The 16,281-nt window shown below is 39.9% G+C and overlaps 1 protein-coding gene across 4 annotated transcripts in view; it reads right to left on the reverse strand.

Moving 5' to 3' along the window:
- FIGN (fidgetin, microtubule severing factor) overlaps positions 1–7,002 on the reverse strand; it is a 128,655-nt gene extending 121,653 nt beyond the window's left edge. For 2 of the 4 annotated variants that reach the window (XM_088146660.1, XM_088146657.1), the window contains exons 1-2: positions 6,272–7,002; positions 4,975–5,160 (exon numbers count right to left, since the gene is read on the reverse strand). In XM_088146660.1, the coding sequence (XP_088002786.1) occupies positions 4,975–4,999 (25 nt within the window). In that variant the 5' untranslated portion in view covers positions 5,000–5,160; positions 6,272–7,002. Of the gene's footprint in view, positions 1–4,974; positions 5,161–5,959; positions 6,218–6,271 lie in introns of those variants that run through there. The other 2 variants (XM_088146659.1, XM_088146658.1) reach the window with 2 other exon arrangements.
- Between the last annotated feature and the right edge of the window lie 9,279 nt (positions 7,003–16,281).

Raw genomic sequence — 16,281 nt, forward strand, 5'->3', positions numbered from 1 at the left:
TATTCCCAGCCCAGAATAATACACCTGTTATACACTTGCCTCGTAGAAGAGAGTCAAGTTTTATCCTTTCTCTTCCTCCCTCTCTTCATTTGCGAGAAACAAATAAAGCTGTTTATATTTAATAGTAGAATTAATGCCCACAATTCAGTTTGCATGCAAAAATAGTAATCTGGGCATTTGCCATCATAGACACATATTTATATAGGTATATATACATTCTGTATGATATATAGAAATCTGTAGACTAGTATGGAATTCACATGCATTTTCGATGCCAGTGTCTCTATCTTTAGGGCTTTTATTCTTTTTAATGATGCAATCAGTGTTTTAGGAGTAAACCCCATTTAACTAAAACAAACTTACTTCTGAATAGACAGACAGAACATTGTACTCTTAATTAAATAGTACAGAGTTCCCCCAGTATCTAAAAGTTCCAAGAAACTATATTCCATGTAAGATTTATTTTAGGAGAAATACAAGACAGCATTTCACCCCAGAAAGAATGTAAAACTTAACAATAGTCACTGTACAAAGTGTTTTATAGCTCAAAGAAAAGAAGATCTAATATCAGAAAAAAGAAGAAGGAAAATGGTTAAAGGTACAATCCTACATATACAATAAGAAGTTAAACTTCACTGAATCCAGGCAGGTTTACTTCTGGGGAAGATACCACCATCGTAGTTAAAATATTTGATTATCAGAGCATAATTATTAATTGGTAAGGGGGAAAAAAACTTTGATAAACCTACTTTAGGCTTTTAAAAAGCCATTGTTCTTAATACCGAAATGCAAATTACTGCTTTACTTTCTTCCAGAATCAAGGAAATATTAACTGAAGAGAAATCAATAGATTCAAAGTCACTCTGCTATCACTAACTTCCCCTGGTTTGTTCAGCTTCTAGTTCATAAGAGAAGAGGAAGAAAAAGAAAAGAGAAAGCTGGCTACTGCAAGTTAAATGTTATTATTTGTTTCTATTGCTTTGCTCATTAATGATGGGGGGGAGCTGGCAAATACGCTGATGCCCTGATGAAATGGTTCATTGTGCCTATTGACAGCAAAATGCTTCATTACTTCACAAAATGCCCAGATAACACATTTTCTCCCATTAATAAATCATTATGAAATTCCAGTTAATTAAAAAAGCATGTCAATACATCTACCACTTTTTTGAAGTTACTTAAATACAAAGACAATGTTTTCTTTTATTTTTTAGTCCTTGTTGTTTTGTCATAAGGGTGCATTTTAATTGCATATTAATTGAAGGCAAAGCAACAGATTTTCCTTTTTATCTGATCTAGTAACACTAGATTAGACAAGTGGATTAAAAACAACTTGCAAGAGAGTTTCCTCCGTACAGCTATCATGCTGGTTTTGTATCATTAAAATGGCTCCTAAACAAGCAGATTAGCTGATTAATTGATGATTAAGACTGCAGGAAGATCAGTCATTACATGGAGAAACTCCTTGCATGCACACACCGAGCTAATTGACAGCTACACATGAACTGGAACAACCAGCCTCCAAAAGCATTATTGTAAAAGCAGATATAAACACTTGCCGCAGCCTCCCTGTCCCCCCCCCCATCCCACACTCCCTCTGCAACATGTTTTAGACACAAGCATGAACTGCTTCTTTAAGTTCAAGTTGGGCCATCTAAAATCCTAGATGGTTACACATGCGTGTGGGTGAGTGGAAGGGAGATACTTCAAAGCAGTAAGGACGACTGTAAAAGTCAGCACCCGAATATAAAGATAGCCTCACTGTTTCTGCACAAAGTTCAGAGAATATATTTTGTCATCCATGTACCCTGGAAAATATTGGTAAATTGAGCTTTCATACCAAATGTCTGCTCTTTGAAAGGACTTGGAGAAAAGTTCCTTGGTTGTATTGATCTGGTGACTGAGGGACCACAGCTACGGTTTTATGTCCTGCTAGGTCTGCATGAGCAGTCCTGAAGCTATTGCTTATTATCCAGAAGTAAACACCAATTTGTCTGCTATAAAACTGATACAAATCCTACTCTTATGCCAATACAGCTCTGTTGTAATATAATCACTTTGGTGGAGGGTGGAGAAGGGGGAGGAGTGATGACCGTCCACATAAGATTACAGAGCAGTCACTTCTTGTCACAAAAGATCTTACAATAAGTTATCCTACCGCACTGGCTAAGAAGCAGACATGATTCACTAATAAATACAAATATCAAGAACTTCCTATTAGACTATTGAGATTACAGCAGCCCTTATTTCCCAGTTACCATAAAGGAAAAGAAAACTCTCCAGAATACATCTATTTCAAAGAACTTTTTAACAGATTAAAAAGAAAAACTGTCTAGCAAAGAAAACTAAGAACTTCTCTGGAAGTTCATATCCAGTACAGTTTTGAAAATAATTTTACATCCGGAGTTATAGCAACAACAAAGGTATTCCTGATCTGAATGATCTGTAATGATGTTTCCTACCTATAGTAAGAATTCCCTTGTGCATCTGTCAATGAGCAACTATACAAAGGTGTCTTTAACAGGCAGTCTGATATGGTACAAAGCAGTGACAACATTCGCTGGCAAGCTCAGCTGACCAGAGAAGATTTATCAGAGGTCAGAAATCTACCATCTAAACCTTGCAATCCCCTCCTGGAAAGCAACTTAAAAACAATACAGACACACAGAAAAAGAAATCCGAGCCATTAACACTAAAATAACAGATGTAATGAAGTTTTAGTCTGAAAATATGAGAAGTAGCACATGCATCTTTATCTTAAAAAGCTCAAAATCGCAACTGTAAAAAGGGGATGTGCTGACTGTTTTTAAGGAAAAAAACAGAAATCCTATTTACCACAGCTTTCCCCGCACTTGGATGTACAGTATTTTTTTTTCTTTTTAGCCAAGGGGAGGGGGAACATTTTAAAGCAGCTTTCCCAACTTTTTTTCCACAATATATTGTGACAAGTGGCTGCTTGATAGATGTTCTCCTTGATAAACGACTTGTTCAAAAGAGACACAGTAGCTTTCATTTCCTGACCAGAACACACTTTTAATTTGCACCAGCAGAATTGCTGGAGTGTGACTGGCTCCTGATTCTGGGTGTTTTGCCTCTGACAGGCCCCCACCCTCCACGAAACAAAAATAATCATGAGGCACATCTGCAGACAATGATCACTGCCACACATTTGGTTGGGTTGTTATAATCGAGACGCAGAAGTGATTACATTTGTTAGCTCTCGTGGACTCCCTTCTTCCCACCCCCAGATGGGTGCAATTTCTAAACCACTCTGCAAGTTAAGATATTCTACTAAGAAACTGAGAAGTAGGGATATGGATAGGGCAAAGAGCTTGCATACTGGGGTGGGGAGGAGGAAGTACACATGTGCCATACAATACACAAAACTAGGGAGCCCAGCCGTGATTACTATCTATTACTATTAGAATCATCTTCCTCATCCTCATCCTCCTTCTCCAGGAACTGCATTTAAACAGTGGCAACGATTCACCCCATCCAATTTCAGCTCTCAGCATACTATCCAATTCCCGATTTAAAATTTATAAATGTAATACCCTCATCACAAGCAGCAGGTCCAATCTGCTGTGAATATATATTACAGCTTTAACATCACAGAGGGAAATCTCCCATCTGGCAATCACGTTCTCTCCAACAGCTCTAGGAAAGGGGGGGGGGGGAGAGAGAGAGAGAGAAAGCTGTGTCTTTCTGCTCTCCCCTCTCTCACCCCCCCCCATTCAAAATGTCTCAGAGCTGATTATTTGCATCTAAAATAAACACTGCTGTATTGATCACCTCAAAGTCAACAAGTTCCAAACAATAGATAGACAGATAGATGGATGGATGGATGGATGGATAGATAGATAACATCATACACACACATTCATTTCCATTGTGATAGCAGTTCTGTTTTACTCTTTGGAAATATACAGAAACCTTCAGCATCAGCTTATGGGCACGGCCCACTAGCAACTATTCCTAAGCTGAATACAGGATTCAGGGTTGTGCCATTATGAAAAATCAATGGCCAACACTGTCCCCCCTCCAGCCAACAGCCCTACCATTGCCCATGAGTTTCTATCCTGCTCCTTATTTATTTCTGCTAAGGGCTATTAAAAAGCAGATACATTCTTGGCCTTTCCCCCTTCGCACAAATTCCCAAACTTATATACAAAATACTAATCTGCTGATATGGTTCCCTGGGCTTCTACCCACGGCCTTGTATACGTTGCATCGGACAGGTATATTCAAATCCTCCCTGTTTTATCTGGCATGCCTACCATCACTCTTAAAAAAAAAAAAAACATAGAATAATTGTTCAAGCCTCCTACAACATCTGATGGATGTTCCATTGCACAGCACAGCAATGACAAGCCGCCAGATGGAAAAGAGGATAGAAAATATACAGGCCGTTATTAAACTGGAAGATGGGGGGGGGGGGTGTTGCAGGAAACAGAGAGAAGCATTTATTAGAGAATCCCTAGAAAGCATTTTATTATCCTCATCTAAAACCCATTGAAAAAATGAAAAAGGGGGAGACCTCTATTGAAAAATAATCAATAACTATACTTGAAAAATAAACAGGAAACCATAGCGGTGTGGGAAGGCTTAGCTGTGTGCTTGGTTCCCCCCCCCCCTCCTTTTACAGTGAGCAAGTTGACTAATTTACATCATATTTGAGTGTACATGGTGCACTGCTAGTAACATGCAACTTTAGGTTTGTGACAGAACAAAAGTAACAGTATGTTCAAAGCAGAAAATTAGAAACAAAACAATAAGACAGTGCACACCCACATATCCACACACATCTTATTTATACACCTAAAGCTTTATCATTAACCTTGTTATAGTGATCTTCAGATACATGCAAAGTCCTCTGACATGTTCATCATGCTCTTTCAAAAACAAAAGAAAAGAAACATCCATAGTACAACAACAACAAAAAGAAAAGTAAACGAGATTCCCAAACAGACCTACCATAAACACTGGTGCTACTGATCATTTCTTGCTGGCAGCACAAAAAAGCTGAATTGGAATTTTTTTCCCCCTTCTTCTCACAAGCAGGAATTCCAAAGGTTGCTTTTCATGAATGCCACTTTTCCTCTCAGCTATCAAATGTCACTGCCTTGAAACGTGGGCCTTTTCGTCAGGTATTCATTTAACCTACATGCATATAATTAAGAGGGAAAGCAACATCAACAAAAAGGGAATTTCAGATCAGAGGAGAAGAAAGAAAGGGGGGGGGGAGAGAGAGAGAGCACATGACCAGCAATACAAGTCCATGTCAATTTCACTCACTCCCATTGAAACTAACAAGAGCTCCAGGGAAGATAGTAATAGGATCAGTGGGTTGTATATACCAGTAAATTATACATCTTCCTCTCAGTTCAAAGCCAACAATACGCCCACCGTGCCACCCTCCCCCCCCCGCCGATGAGGTGTTTAAATTTTTCTGCATCAGCTTCTCAGACAAATTCACACACCCCTCACCCTTAACTTTCCCCATCCTTATTTGCACGGATTTGCTTAAAAGTTAGTTCCCCCAATTGCACTTAAGCCGCACACGTTACTGCTTCGCCCAGAACTTGAGAAATAAATAGACCCTCTTCAGTGAAAGTGGATTAATAGGGGGGAGTGTAATCAATCTCTCAATCCCGAATTCTTACTCTCCGCACTATTGTTAGCAACGATCAGGGAAAGAAAAGCCATCGCTACGATTGTATCGCTTTACTTTCCACACTGCGCGTAAAACAAGGGGGAAGAGAAGTCGGGGGCAGGCGAGAGAATAAACCCAGACTTGGCGATTTCCTATCTCTGAGCATCCATTTCATTATAAAGCTCGGGGAATTTAGAGCGCTCGCGCCCGCTCGGGATACATTTAAAATTGTATAAAATTTTAAAGAGAGCAGGCGGAGAAAAAGAAGGGGAGAGAGAAAGAGAAACGAGTCACCGAAGAGCTTACCTGGAGGTTCGGGCACAATCGATTCTTTCGGCGCGCTGAGGAACTGGGGCTCGGGTTAAGCGAAGGTGCCTATGATTTGAAATCATTCCAAGTTTTTGAAGGGAAGACTGACTGCAGCCTCTGCCATGTTGGAATTTCAAACCCAAAACAGCTGCTTTGCAAAGAGCCACCATGCCAGCAGCTGAACGCCTGCGCAGAGCGCCGCCGAGCCAAATTCAAATCACTTTCACACTAAGAGCCAAAGATCAGTTTGCAAAAAAAAAAAAAAAAAAAAGGAGGGGGAGAGAAAAAGAGAGAGAGAGAGGGACGCACCAGATCCAGGCGCAGGAGGCTCTCAATGGCCGCGCTGCCGCTGTTGCCTTCGCCACCGCCGCCGCACAAGGCCCCTGGCTGCACAGGTCAGGTTACATAGTAGGGGCTGTCGCTTGCAAGGAAACATGCAAACACCGCCTGGAGGTGGCCGGGAGGTCATGGCAGAGCAGCCAGGAAGCTCGCCCTCCCCTTCTGCGGCTCCAGGAGGGCCACCGGGAACTGAGGGAGTCGGGATCCCCGCTCCCAGCTTCGCCTCCGGCTCCTGCAGCAACAGAGAGACTTCTCGGAGCTCTGGCAGCTTCCCTGCCGCCGGGGAAGCTCCATATCCCCGGCCCCAGCCCCCCTCCCGCGCCAGAGAAGCACAAGCGGCGGGGAGCGAGCCAGCGAGCGCCTCCGGCTTCCCCTCCCCCTTCGCAAGAAGCGGGAGCGGCAGCGGCGCCTTTGCTCCAGCCCCTACCGCGTCTCGCAGGCACGGGCGTCTCTGCACATCCCGCTCTCTCGCAGACTCACTTCGAGAGACTTTGGGAGGCCGGGATGAGCTGCGGCGGGACCACAGGCAGGAGCGAGCGGGCGAGCGCGAACTTGAGAGGCGGCGTGCAGCCCGATCCTGGGAGTTGCACGCCGGTGTGCGCGGAAGGAAAGTCGCACGGTCTCGACTCCTGCCGGGGGGGGCTTTCGGCCCAGGTAAGGGAGCGTGTGGCGAAGGGGATTGCAGCTACCGAGCAGTAGGGAAGACGAGGCGAAGTGTGAATAAATCTATTCGAATTGCTTGCTTTTTCGGCTACGTTTCATTTGCGCGCGCCATATATATATATATAAAAAAAATTTCCTGTCCCGGTGCTCACTTTCTGAACACAGATTGACTTATAACGGCACCATCCTAAACGCATTACCCCCCCTTACTGTAAAAAAAAGGTCTATTCCCCTTCTAAGCATAAAAAGTTGCTCTCTTCCTCAGAACCAAGCCTTAGGAATTCACTACGGCTTTGGCTTTATTTTTATGCAAGCATGCCTATTATATCCCCCTCATCCAACTCTGAGGGCCTTTCTCTTAAATGATCCTCTTTAGAATTTGCTACAGGTTTCCTTGCCAATCCCAGGGAAAGCCTCTTGTGGCATTTAAAGATTAGCATTAATTATGGCATGCGCTTTCAAGGAACTTCATCTGATCCACAAATTATCCTCCAGTACAGGTGTATACAGTGGTTGGAGTGTTAAGTGTTACTGTCTGTATTTCGTTTTCCTTTTGATCTCACGATTTGCATTTCCCATCCCAAGCTATATATGTATATCTTGACCTGCAACTCAGGATAACATTTCAGGCACGTGAGGAATTCTGATACACAAAAGCTTATGCCATAATAAATTGTTTAGTCTTCCAGATACCTTCAAGATAGACCTCCGTGAAACATGAACCCTGACGGGTGTTGCAGATCTTTCCCAGGACATGAAACCACCTGGAAGTACTCAGTATGTGAGAAGTGAAGCCCAAACCCATTTACCAAACAGCAGGTCCCATTCTGTGTTTTAAGTATATCTTAGTAAATACTTGTGGGTTTATGTGTGATTCTGCCCTCTTAAATAGGGTCATTTGGAAGTAAATCCAAGTCATTTTAGTAAGACTTGCATCTAAACATCCAGAGCTTTGGGCTGTACCTCATGTTACCTGTTGGCTGAGTTTGCACATCACAGAAGCTACAGATTGTTTTAACCATGCTTTGCTAAAACCACACTAGCGATGTATATACAACATGCTCATCCATAATCCATGCCAGCCCAGCGGCCAGTTCCACACAAAGATAAACAAATATTGAGGTATAATGTATGAACCTGACAATTGTGTCCTTAGCATGGATCACCATTTCTATCTGTCAAATGGGATCTATCTTTAAATCAAATTAAATAGTATTCTTCCATTTTGTGTAAGTAAATATTAATCCATAGATTGAGCAATGCCATGAACATTAATTAGCATGGCTCTAACCATTAGAATGGCTTCCTTCACATTGCTCGCTACTTATAGGACTGGGAACATTCCCAGCAGTTTTAAGGGTTAAGTGTTTGGGAACAACTAACTGTTCTGCCACAACTTTGTTAGACTAACACGATAAGATGCAATATCCTTTGCAATGCAGGCAATGATTCATAGCCTCAGGAATAGCCGCCACTGTAATTTTACTACATTTGAGATCTAAAGATACATAAATTAATGCCATTGATGGATTTAAAAATCTGAGCAATTATCATGCAGAAGATAAATAACTCTGTTTGCCGAGTGTTAAAATGCTAATTCCCATCAGCTCATCCATCCAGCATGGCTGACAACAAAGGATCTTGGGAATTGTAGTTGTTATTTCCAGAGGTATTGGATTGCCTACTTCACTGTTTCTGCAAGCTAGGCAATTCCAGATGCGTGGAGCAGTATGGCTGCTGCTGAGGTCAGGTAGTTGGAAGTCTACACATCTAGGAGTTGCCCAGCTTGGAAGGCACTGGTCTCAACTCCTTGTGTTGAAAAAAGCTTGCTGCCAAACTCTACCAATAGTCATTGAACAGAAGATGCCTTTCTCTGAGTTCAGTGATATTTTCTCCCAGATATACAGCCTGGGACTCATCACACACACTTACTGGATAAGCCCATTGATGCATGTAATACTCAAAGGGGTCTGGATATGTACCTCTCTATCAATAAACTTGATCCTTTCCAGAAGTTTCTCTTTCATTACAACCTCTGAATGTAATATCCAGTTCATAGTAGTCTTTAGCATAAAAGTATAAAATTTTATTGAATGGTTCTGTTTGAATGACACTGAACCACAAGCTAGTCAATCACAGTTTAGTGTATTCTGTTTAGTTTGTAGAGGCAACCAGATCCATGCTGCAAAAATATGCAAGACCAATAGATGGCAGTAAATCATTCTTAGAGTTTTCTGAATCTCTGTGGAGCCTTCTAGTGGGTGTACAGAGCTTTGCAGCCTGGATCTACTCTACCTGCTGCCCTCCATCTAAAAATGACTACTTTCCAGCACTTGGTCATTAAAGCAGGCTTAGATGGTACAGTATCAATGGAAAATATTGTAAACCCTCCTTGTAAGCCATAGGCATGTAAAGCAAAGAAACTTCAGGGAACTGCATCAGAAGCTGCAGACCCAAAATGGGGTAGCTTTACTTGTTCAAGCTAAGGCCCCAGCAACTGTCACCATGCAGATCACAACACACCTGCCCAGAGTTACTTTCGTTCTTGAGCCCAAAGTGGTTTACCACATTTGTTACACAGAGCATTGATTTCCCCAGATATAAATTGTAATATCTTGGGTTGAAAAAAAAAAAGGTGGGGGAGAATTAGTATAATGAGTCTATAAAAAGAGTTTTTAATCATGGAGTAGGGGCATTTAAATTGCACACATAATCCATATTCAGTTCTATCTGTGTAATCATCTTTAAGACTTTGTTTTTCTGAATTAAACTTGAAAAGACTATGCTGCCTGAAAATACATTTCTGGAAAATGTCTTTTATCAGCTATAATCAGGTTTCCAAGCTTTGCTACTGATATATGATTTTATTTTAAATACTTTTGGTGCCTTTTAGAGAGCTCTGTTGTGCCTCTGTGGCAATCATTTCCCAACCTGGCACCTTCTTGAAATGTTGGGAATACAATTCCCATGCTTTCTGGGAATTCTGGAGGATGAAGATCCAGCACATTTTGAAAGTGCTAGGTTGCACTGTTACACAACCCAGTTGCACTGACATCTGTGGTCATGAAGACCTTTGAGAGGCTCGTGTTGGCTCACTTGAAAGCCATCACGGATCCCCTGTTAGACCCACTGCAGTTTGCTTACCGTGGAAACAGGTCAGTGGATGATGCTGTTAACATGGCCCTTCACTATATTCTGCAACATCTTGAACTTTCGGGGTCTTATGCACGAGTTCTTTTTGTGGACTTCAGTTCAGCATTTAATACTATTGTGCCAGAAATTCTTTACAACAAACTGATCCAGCTTCCTGTGCCTGACCATACCTGTAGATGGATAATCAGTTTTCTAACAGGTAGGAAACAACACATGAGGTTAGGCAAAATTACATCCAGTACCCAGTTAATCAGTACTGGTGCCCCTCAGGGATGTGTTCTCTCCCCGTTGCTTTTCTCCCTTTATACCAATGACTGCATTTCAAAAGACTCTTCTGTTAAAATCTTGAAATATGCGGATGATACAACTGTCATTGGTCTAATTCGAAATGGAAATGAGTCAGCATATAGACGGGAGGTTCAACAGCTGGTCTTATGGTGTGGTTGTAATAACTTGGAATTGAACACACTTAAAACTGTGGAGATGATTGTGGACTTTAGGAAGAATCCTTCTAATACTCCTCCCCTTACCATACTCAACAGCCCAGTATCAGTGGTAGAGTCCTTCAAGTTCCTGGGTTCTATACTTTCCCAAGACCTGAAATGGACGTTTAACATCACAGCCATCATTAAAAAGGCACAGCAAAGGATGTTTTTTCTGCGGCAACTTAGGAAGTTTAAATTATCCCAGGAGCTCTTGGTACAGTTTTACAGGGGAATCATTGAGTCTGTTATCTGCTCCTCTATAACTGTCTGGTTTGATTCTGCAACCAAACGACAGATTCAGACTTCAACAGATAGTTAAGTCTGCAGAAAGGATAATTGCAACCCGTCTGCCTTCTATAGAAGAACTGTATACTGTGAGGGTCAAAAGGAGGGCAGAGAGGATATCTGCAGACTCTTCCCATCCTGGATATAACCTGTTCCAACTTCTTCCTTCGGGACGGCGCTATAGAGCTCCATATGTTAAACATCTAGACATCGGAATAGTTTTTTCCCTTGTGCCATTGCTCTGTTAAACACTGTATGATTTGATATGTACTGGACAGTGGCTTCTTCTTTGGAAAAGTTATTTTATTGGGCAGTGTTATTGTTACTGTTTATTAATTTTTTGTTGCTATCCAAACGCACCGTTGATCTTGCTGTTCATCACTGAAGACAAATTCCTTGTGTATATTTTATACTTGGTAATTAAAGTATTTGTATTGTATTGTATTGTATTGTATTGGAAAGGCTGTTCTAGAAGGATAACGATCCTAGGCCAGGAGTTTTAAGGCCTTGTTACTCCTCAGAACACTCAATACATGCTGCTTTTTTGAATACTTCCTCTATGAGAAAGTCAGTGTTGTAACTTCTGAAGTATTGATTGCGTTCTGAGAGGGGCCACAAAAAGCCATCAAGAGATCAGCAGGTTGGGAGAGAGGGCTATAGAGAGCCAGGTGATCCTGGGATCCATCAAGTCTCTGAAGCAGGCACAGCCTCTTACTAACTGAGCACCTTTGTCCCATCCAATTCTGCTGGGCAGTTATTCAGTGCTCTGCCACTGAATATGGTGTACCAATATACTATACTTGCAATTTTAATGCTGTTATTTTTGTATATGGATGCCATTTTAGTTTATCACAGATTAATGTCTGAGTTGACAGCACCAGTAGACAAGGGATAAAATGCATCCGTTTCTTTTTTTCCCCCCATCCTCCATAGGATCTATCTTGTTGGTGTTAGCAGTACTTTCATTCTGTTGGATGATCCACATGAAGGGCAGAAGATGTAGAAAAGTGCTAGAGGTTGTTAATCCCCATGTGCTCTTCTGTGCAGGAAGTGCAGAAGAACAGACCTACAAACCAGAAGCTATTTCCATACTAAATTGATCCATACTGAACCTTAAATATCTCTGAAGATCATTCTGATATTCTACGATATATAAGATATATTCTGGTAGTGGTAGTAGTAGTAGTAGTAGCAGCAGTAGTAGTAGCATTCAAAACTGCTCATTTCTGTGCTGCCTGCTCTTTGTATGCATGCTGCTTGTCAAGATGAAATTCTGCCAATGTAGCAACAGTTTTTTTCATTAATTGAAGACAAGTGTTCATAGTAAAATGAACATTGTTACAACTAAAAGTTAATGCAGGGCAATGGCTATGCTTTGAATTAGACCAGGACAGATCTTACTTCAACTTACCAAGTGAATGGCTAGATTTAAGCTGTCACTCCTCAGTACCAGGCCTCCTTACTTGCGTAACTTGGGGAAATCAATATTGGCTGTCTTAAAAGTTTCATACAATATAAGGTTCACAGCCTAATTGTATGCATATTTACTTAGATGTAAGTCAAGTAAATTTATGTCTAGGGCTAAAGCCTACTGGCATATAATGGGGCCCAGATTGTATAATAATCCATTTTCCACTTTAATTTCATTTATAAGGTATAAACACCTCTCTTCAGATTTATAGTAAAATACAAATGTATAGTAATTTACAAATGATGGTAAAGCAAAAACTACATAGAGGAAAAATAATTGTTCAACACAATTCCTTTCTGCTGTTACTCCTTAAAAGGGAGGTATCACTTAGCAATCTTGCACATTGCCAATACAATACACTCTTCAATAAATTTCATAAAATTACAATTTATTTTGAAGCTCATCATTTGTAATTCTATTTTCATAAGATCATTTGATGCATGAGTCTTTTTCATTTCAAAGGCCTGCTAATCGTCTTCACAAAAGAATTTATTCAGGTCCTTGACCTTCACCTGATATAACTGCATCATATTATCAGAATTAAAGATGATTTAAGTGATATTCAGTCTTATCAAGGTGAGGGGGAGGGAGTCAAAGTGGTCCCTTCATAAACTATGAGCTTCAAATTTAGTGACATTTCAGTCTCATTGCACAAACTTAAACATAATAGGAATGTGCAAAGTTTGAAGGGAATGTTTTGATTTGAAGGAGATTCAGTCAAACTGCACATTCAGATTGATTTGAGATGTTGGATCACATAAAGTTCTTTCAAATCATTTCAGACCTATTCAAAGATTATTTGGAGATTTGATCGACTTCCTGGTGTTCTCTGACTTAGCAGAGTCTTAGATGTTGTAGCTTTCCTTTAGTATATGGACAAAATTGAATAAGGTTGATTAGTATGATGAACTCCATAACACTGACACAAATAGCTGGCCAAATAGTTTCATCACCTCTGGAAATCTTGCCTATTGGAACAGCTGGACTGTTTGTGTGGAATTCTTTGGCAAGAATTTGTTTATGCAGATTCACACAAGAGAGAAAAAATATTCCACTGCTCTTTTTCATCTGATTTGCTCTTTCTTGTGAGATCCTTTACCTTTCTCCAAATCCATCATATTATTTGTCTAATCTATAGTATAGTTCCTATTAGTCTTGATGTCCTCTCTATCTCAGGTCTTCAGCAATTTCACTCCTCCTTTTCACACACACACACACAATTTTCTTAGTATTGCTTGTCTGGTCTGTCTTGTACTGAGCATGTCTTCTTTACTGCATGCATGAGTCTGAGATCTAAAGAGGCTGTTACTTTATACAGTATTATGTATGCAATGTTAACCCATATATTACACCTGCTTTAAAAAAAATTGCTCAAGCAAGACACAAAATATAATTCCTAAAAAAGGCTAAGTTTATCTATAAGCTATGCCAACAGGTCTGTAAATCAAGAAATACAAGTGGTCAGAAGGTGTTAGTTGTTGTTATTGTTGTTATTGATTGCAGTCAGCCAGATGTTTAGACTGGATTTGGCATTTTTATCCATCAATCGAGTCCTTCCCAAGGACCTTGGATAGGCAGATGTTGTTGTTTGATGGTGTTAAAGGTATCATCATCATCATCATCATCATCATCATCTCCCATTTTACCAGTTGGATAGTTTTTTATTTTTAAAATTGGAGTAGAGCAGTTTCTGCTTTGGTTCAGCACAACTTCTCCATAGGCTTTTTGTTGGACAAGATGGACGTTGCTGTGCTTCCCATTCTTCATCCCTGCTATCTCTGCCTTCAAGAGAAGTGCAAGAGGAATATTTCAAATAAAGTATATTGCAGTGAAGCTTTTCAAGCCATCTGAAGCTATGTCCTTTCTAAGGGTAATATCCTTTACAGGGTCTACAATCTCTGCTATTTTGTAACTAGGCACAAAAAAATATAGTGTACTATTTAATATATTGCCAGAAAGAACAATAATTGAAAATCAGAGTTTTGTTAATTCTATGGATCAGATTTATAGGAAAGATCATAAGACCTTGTGATGAATATTTTTAACTGGGGACATTTTTGGTAGTGACTTTCCAGTTCTATAATATCTTTTCTCTAGAGGTCACAGAAAAAAAGACTGGACAAGCAAGCATTTATTTATTAAAATTTAATAAATAGCTTAATAAATATATATTTATAACTATTTTAAAACATTCTAAGCTCGAGATGGAGAAAAGGTACATAACCAATAGTTACCATCTGAAAGAATGCCACCCCTTATTGCACGTTTGCCATGAATTTACACTGGTTCAGATTTTGAAAGGATGTACTGTAGTATTTAGCTAATAAATCCAAAAGTCACAATCCATCACGGGTGCACTAAAATTCAGCGGATAGCATCTGATGGCAGCTTTGCCTTATTGGAAAATCTTTCCACTTTTGTAAGTTAAGACTGTGTTGTTTTTCCTCCTGTCTCTGCCGGCTGAGGATCTGCTTCTAAGGGCAGAGGTTCCTTCAGAATGGAATAGAATATGGATAAAGTTGTATCATAGTGATGGAGTTAACTGTGGTAGGATACAACCCATTAATTTCACTGAGTTTAAGCATATTTAACTCTTCGCTGGATCATATGCAGAGAGTGCTTTAAACAAAAGTAAAGGGTCATCTCATCAGAAATTATAGATCTCCCTGTTCCACATAAAATATCTTAGCAAAAATACATCAGCTGGTTAGGATTCTGAATATAAAAAGGGTTTTCAGAGCATACTCTTTAATTCCCTTAAATCTGCATTATATTATGGAGTCTGTTGATGTTTGGAATTAATGTGCAAGTTATTAATCTCTCTAGCCCTGGATTTAAAATTAGACAAAGCAATAATTAGTTTGGCACCATCATTTTGCTATCCAGAGAGAAATATAGGTCATAAAATGCAAGAATCCATTTCTTTCTTTCTTTCTTTCTTTCTTTCTTTCTTTCTTTCTTTCTTTCTTTCTTTCTTTCTTTCTTTCTTTCTTTCCTAGGAAGAGATACATCAATGCAGAAATTCAAAAATGAGCAATAGCTAGGCAGAATAAATAGTGTTGGGAACCCTACACAGGCAAGGCTCACTCAGTCCAGTTTTTTTACATATCCAGTTTGTTTTTGTTATTAACAGTTTGTTATTTTCCAGCATAAATCATAAAACAATCTAAATCCCATCCCCATCAATGTTACATGTTCAGAGATTTAAGAAGTCAAAATCAAAATACTTTCTGAGCAATTTATAGCTTATTCTTACATGTATAGTCAATAAACAATCCTAAGAATAATCGGGAAGATTCAGAGTAGGAAACACCGTATGCACAGCTCACTCTGAAAACATTCTGGAACTTCAGTGATGCCATCAGTCGATGACTTTGAGGCAAGAGTCCAAAGCTCTATTCCACAGATGGAGGCCCTCCTCCTATCTCATTTGAGAAGAAGTAATACATATTGTCACCGCAAAAGTCCTGTCCTTAAGTCCAGAATCTAAAATTATTGAACAGAAGCACTCCCCTATTCTTCCAATGACTCAGTTTTGCTTGTAGTTCAACCCACGTGCAAGTCAGTTACTTCAAAAGTCTGGTCATGTTGCTACAGATAGGCTTTCTGGTTTTTTAAAAATTTATTTATAAGCGTAATGTGCTCTATGAAGCCTCCTTGGAAGGATACTGATGATCAACCCCTGGGGTTGCTCCTACAACAAGGATTTCTTCCCCTTTTTGTAAGCTTCTCGATCAGCTTTGACATTTGTCCATTTGTATATCTTTTTCTGTTGTTTCCAGAACATTTCAGGGCACAACAGTCCCACTAAGTTACATAAGTTAGGAAAAAGGATTCATGAGATCCCCCCTTTTTCACCCTACTGCTAAAGTGCTGTCTGATATATAATTCAGTACCTCAAAAGGTACTCAAAACCGTATTAG

Source organism: Python bivittatus, unplaced genomic scaffold (genome assembly GCF_059951505.1).
Source record: "Python bivittatus isolate LINGU-HERP-01145 unplaced genomic scaffold, Pbiv_v1 ctg000480_np1212, whole genome shotgun sequence".
NCBI classification, from domain to species: Eukaryota; Metazoa; Chordata; class Lepidosauria; order Squamata; family Pythonidae; genus Python; species Python bivittatus.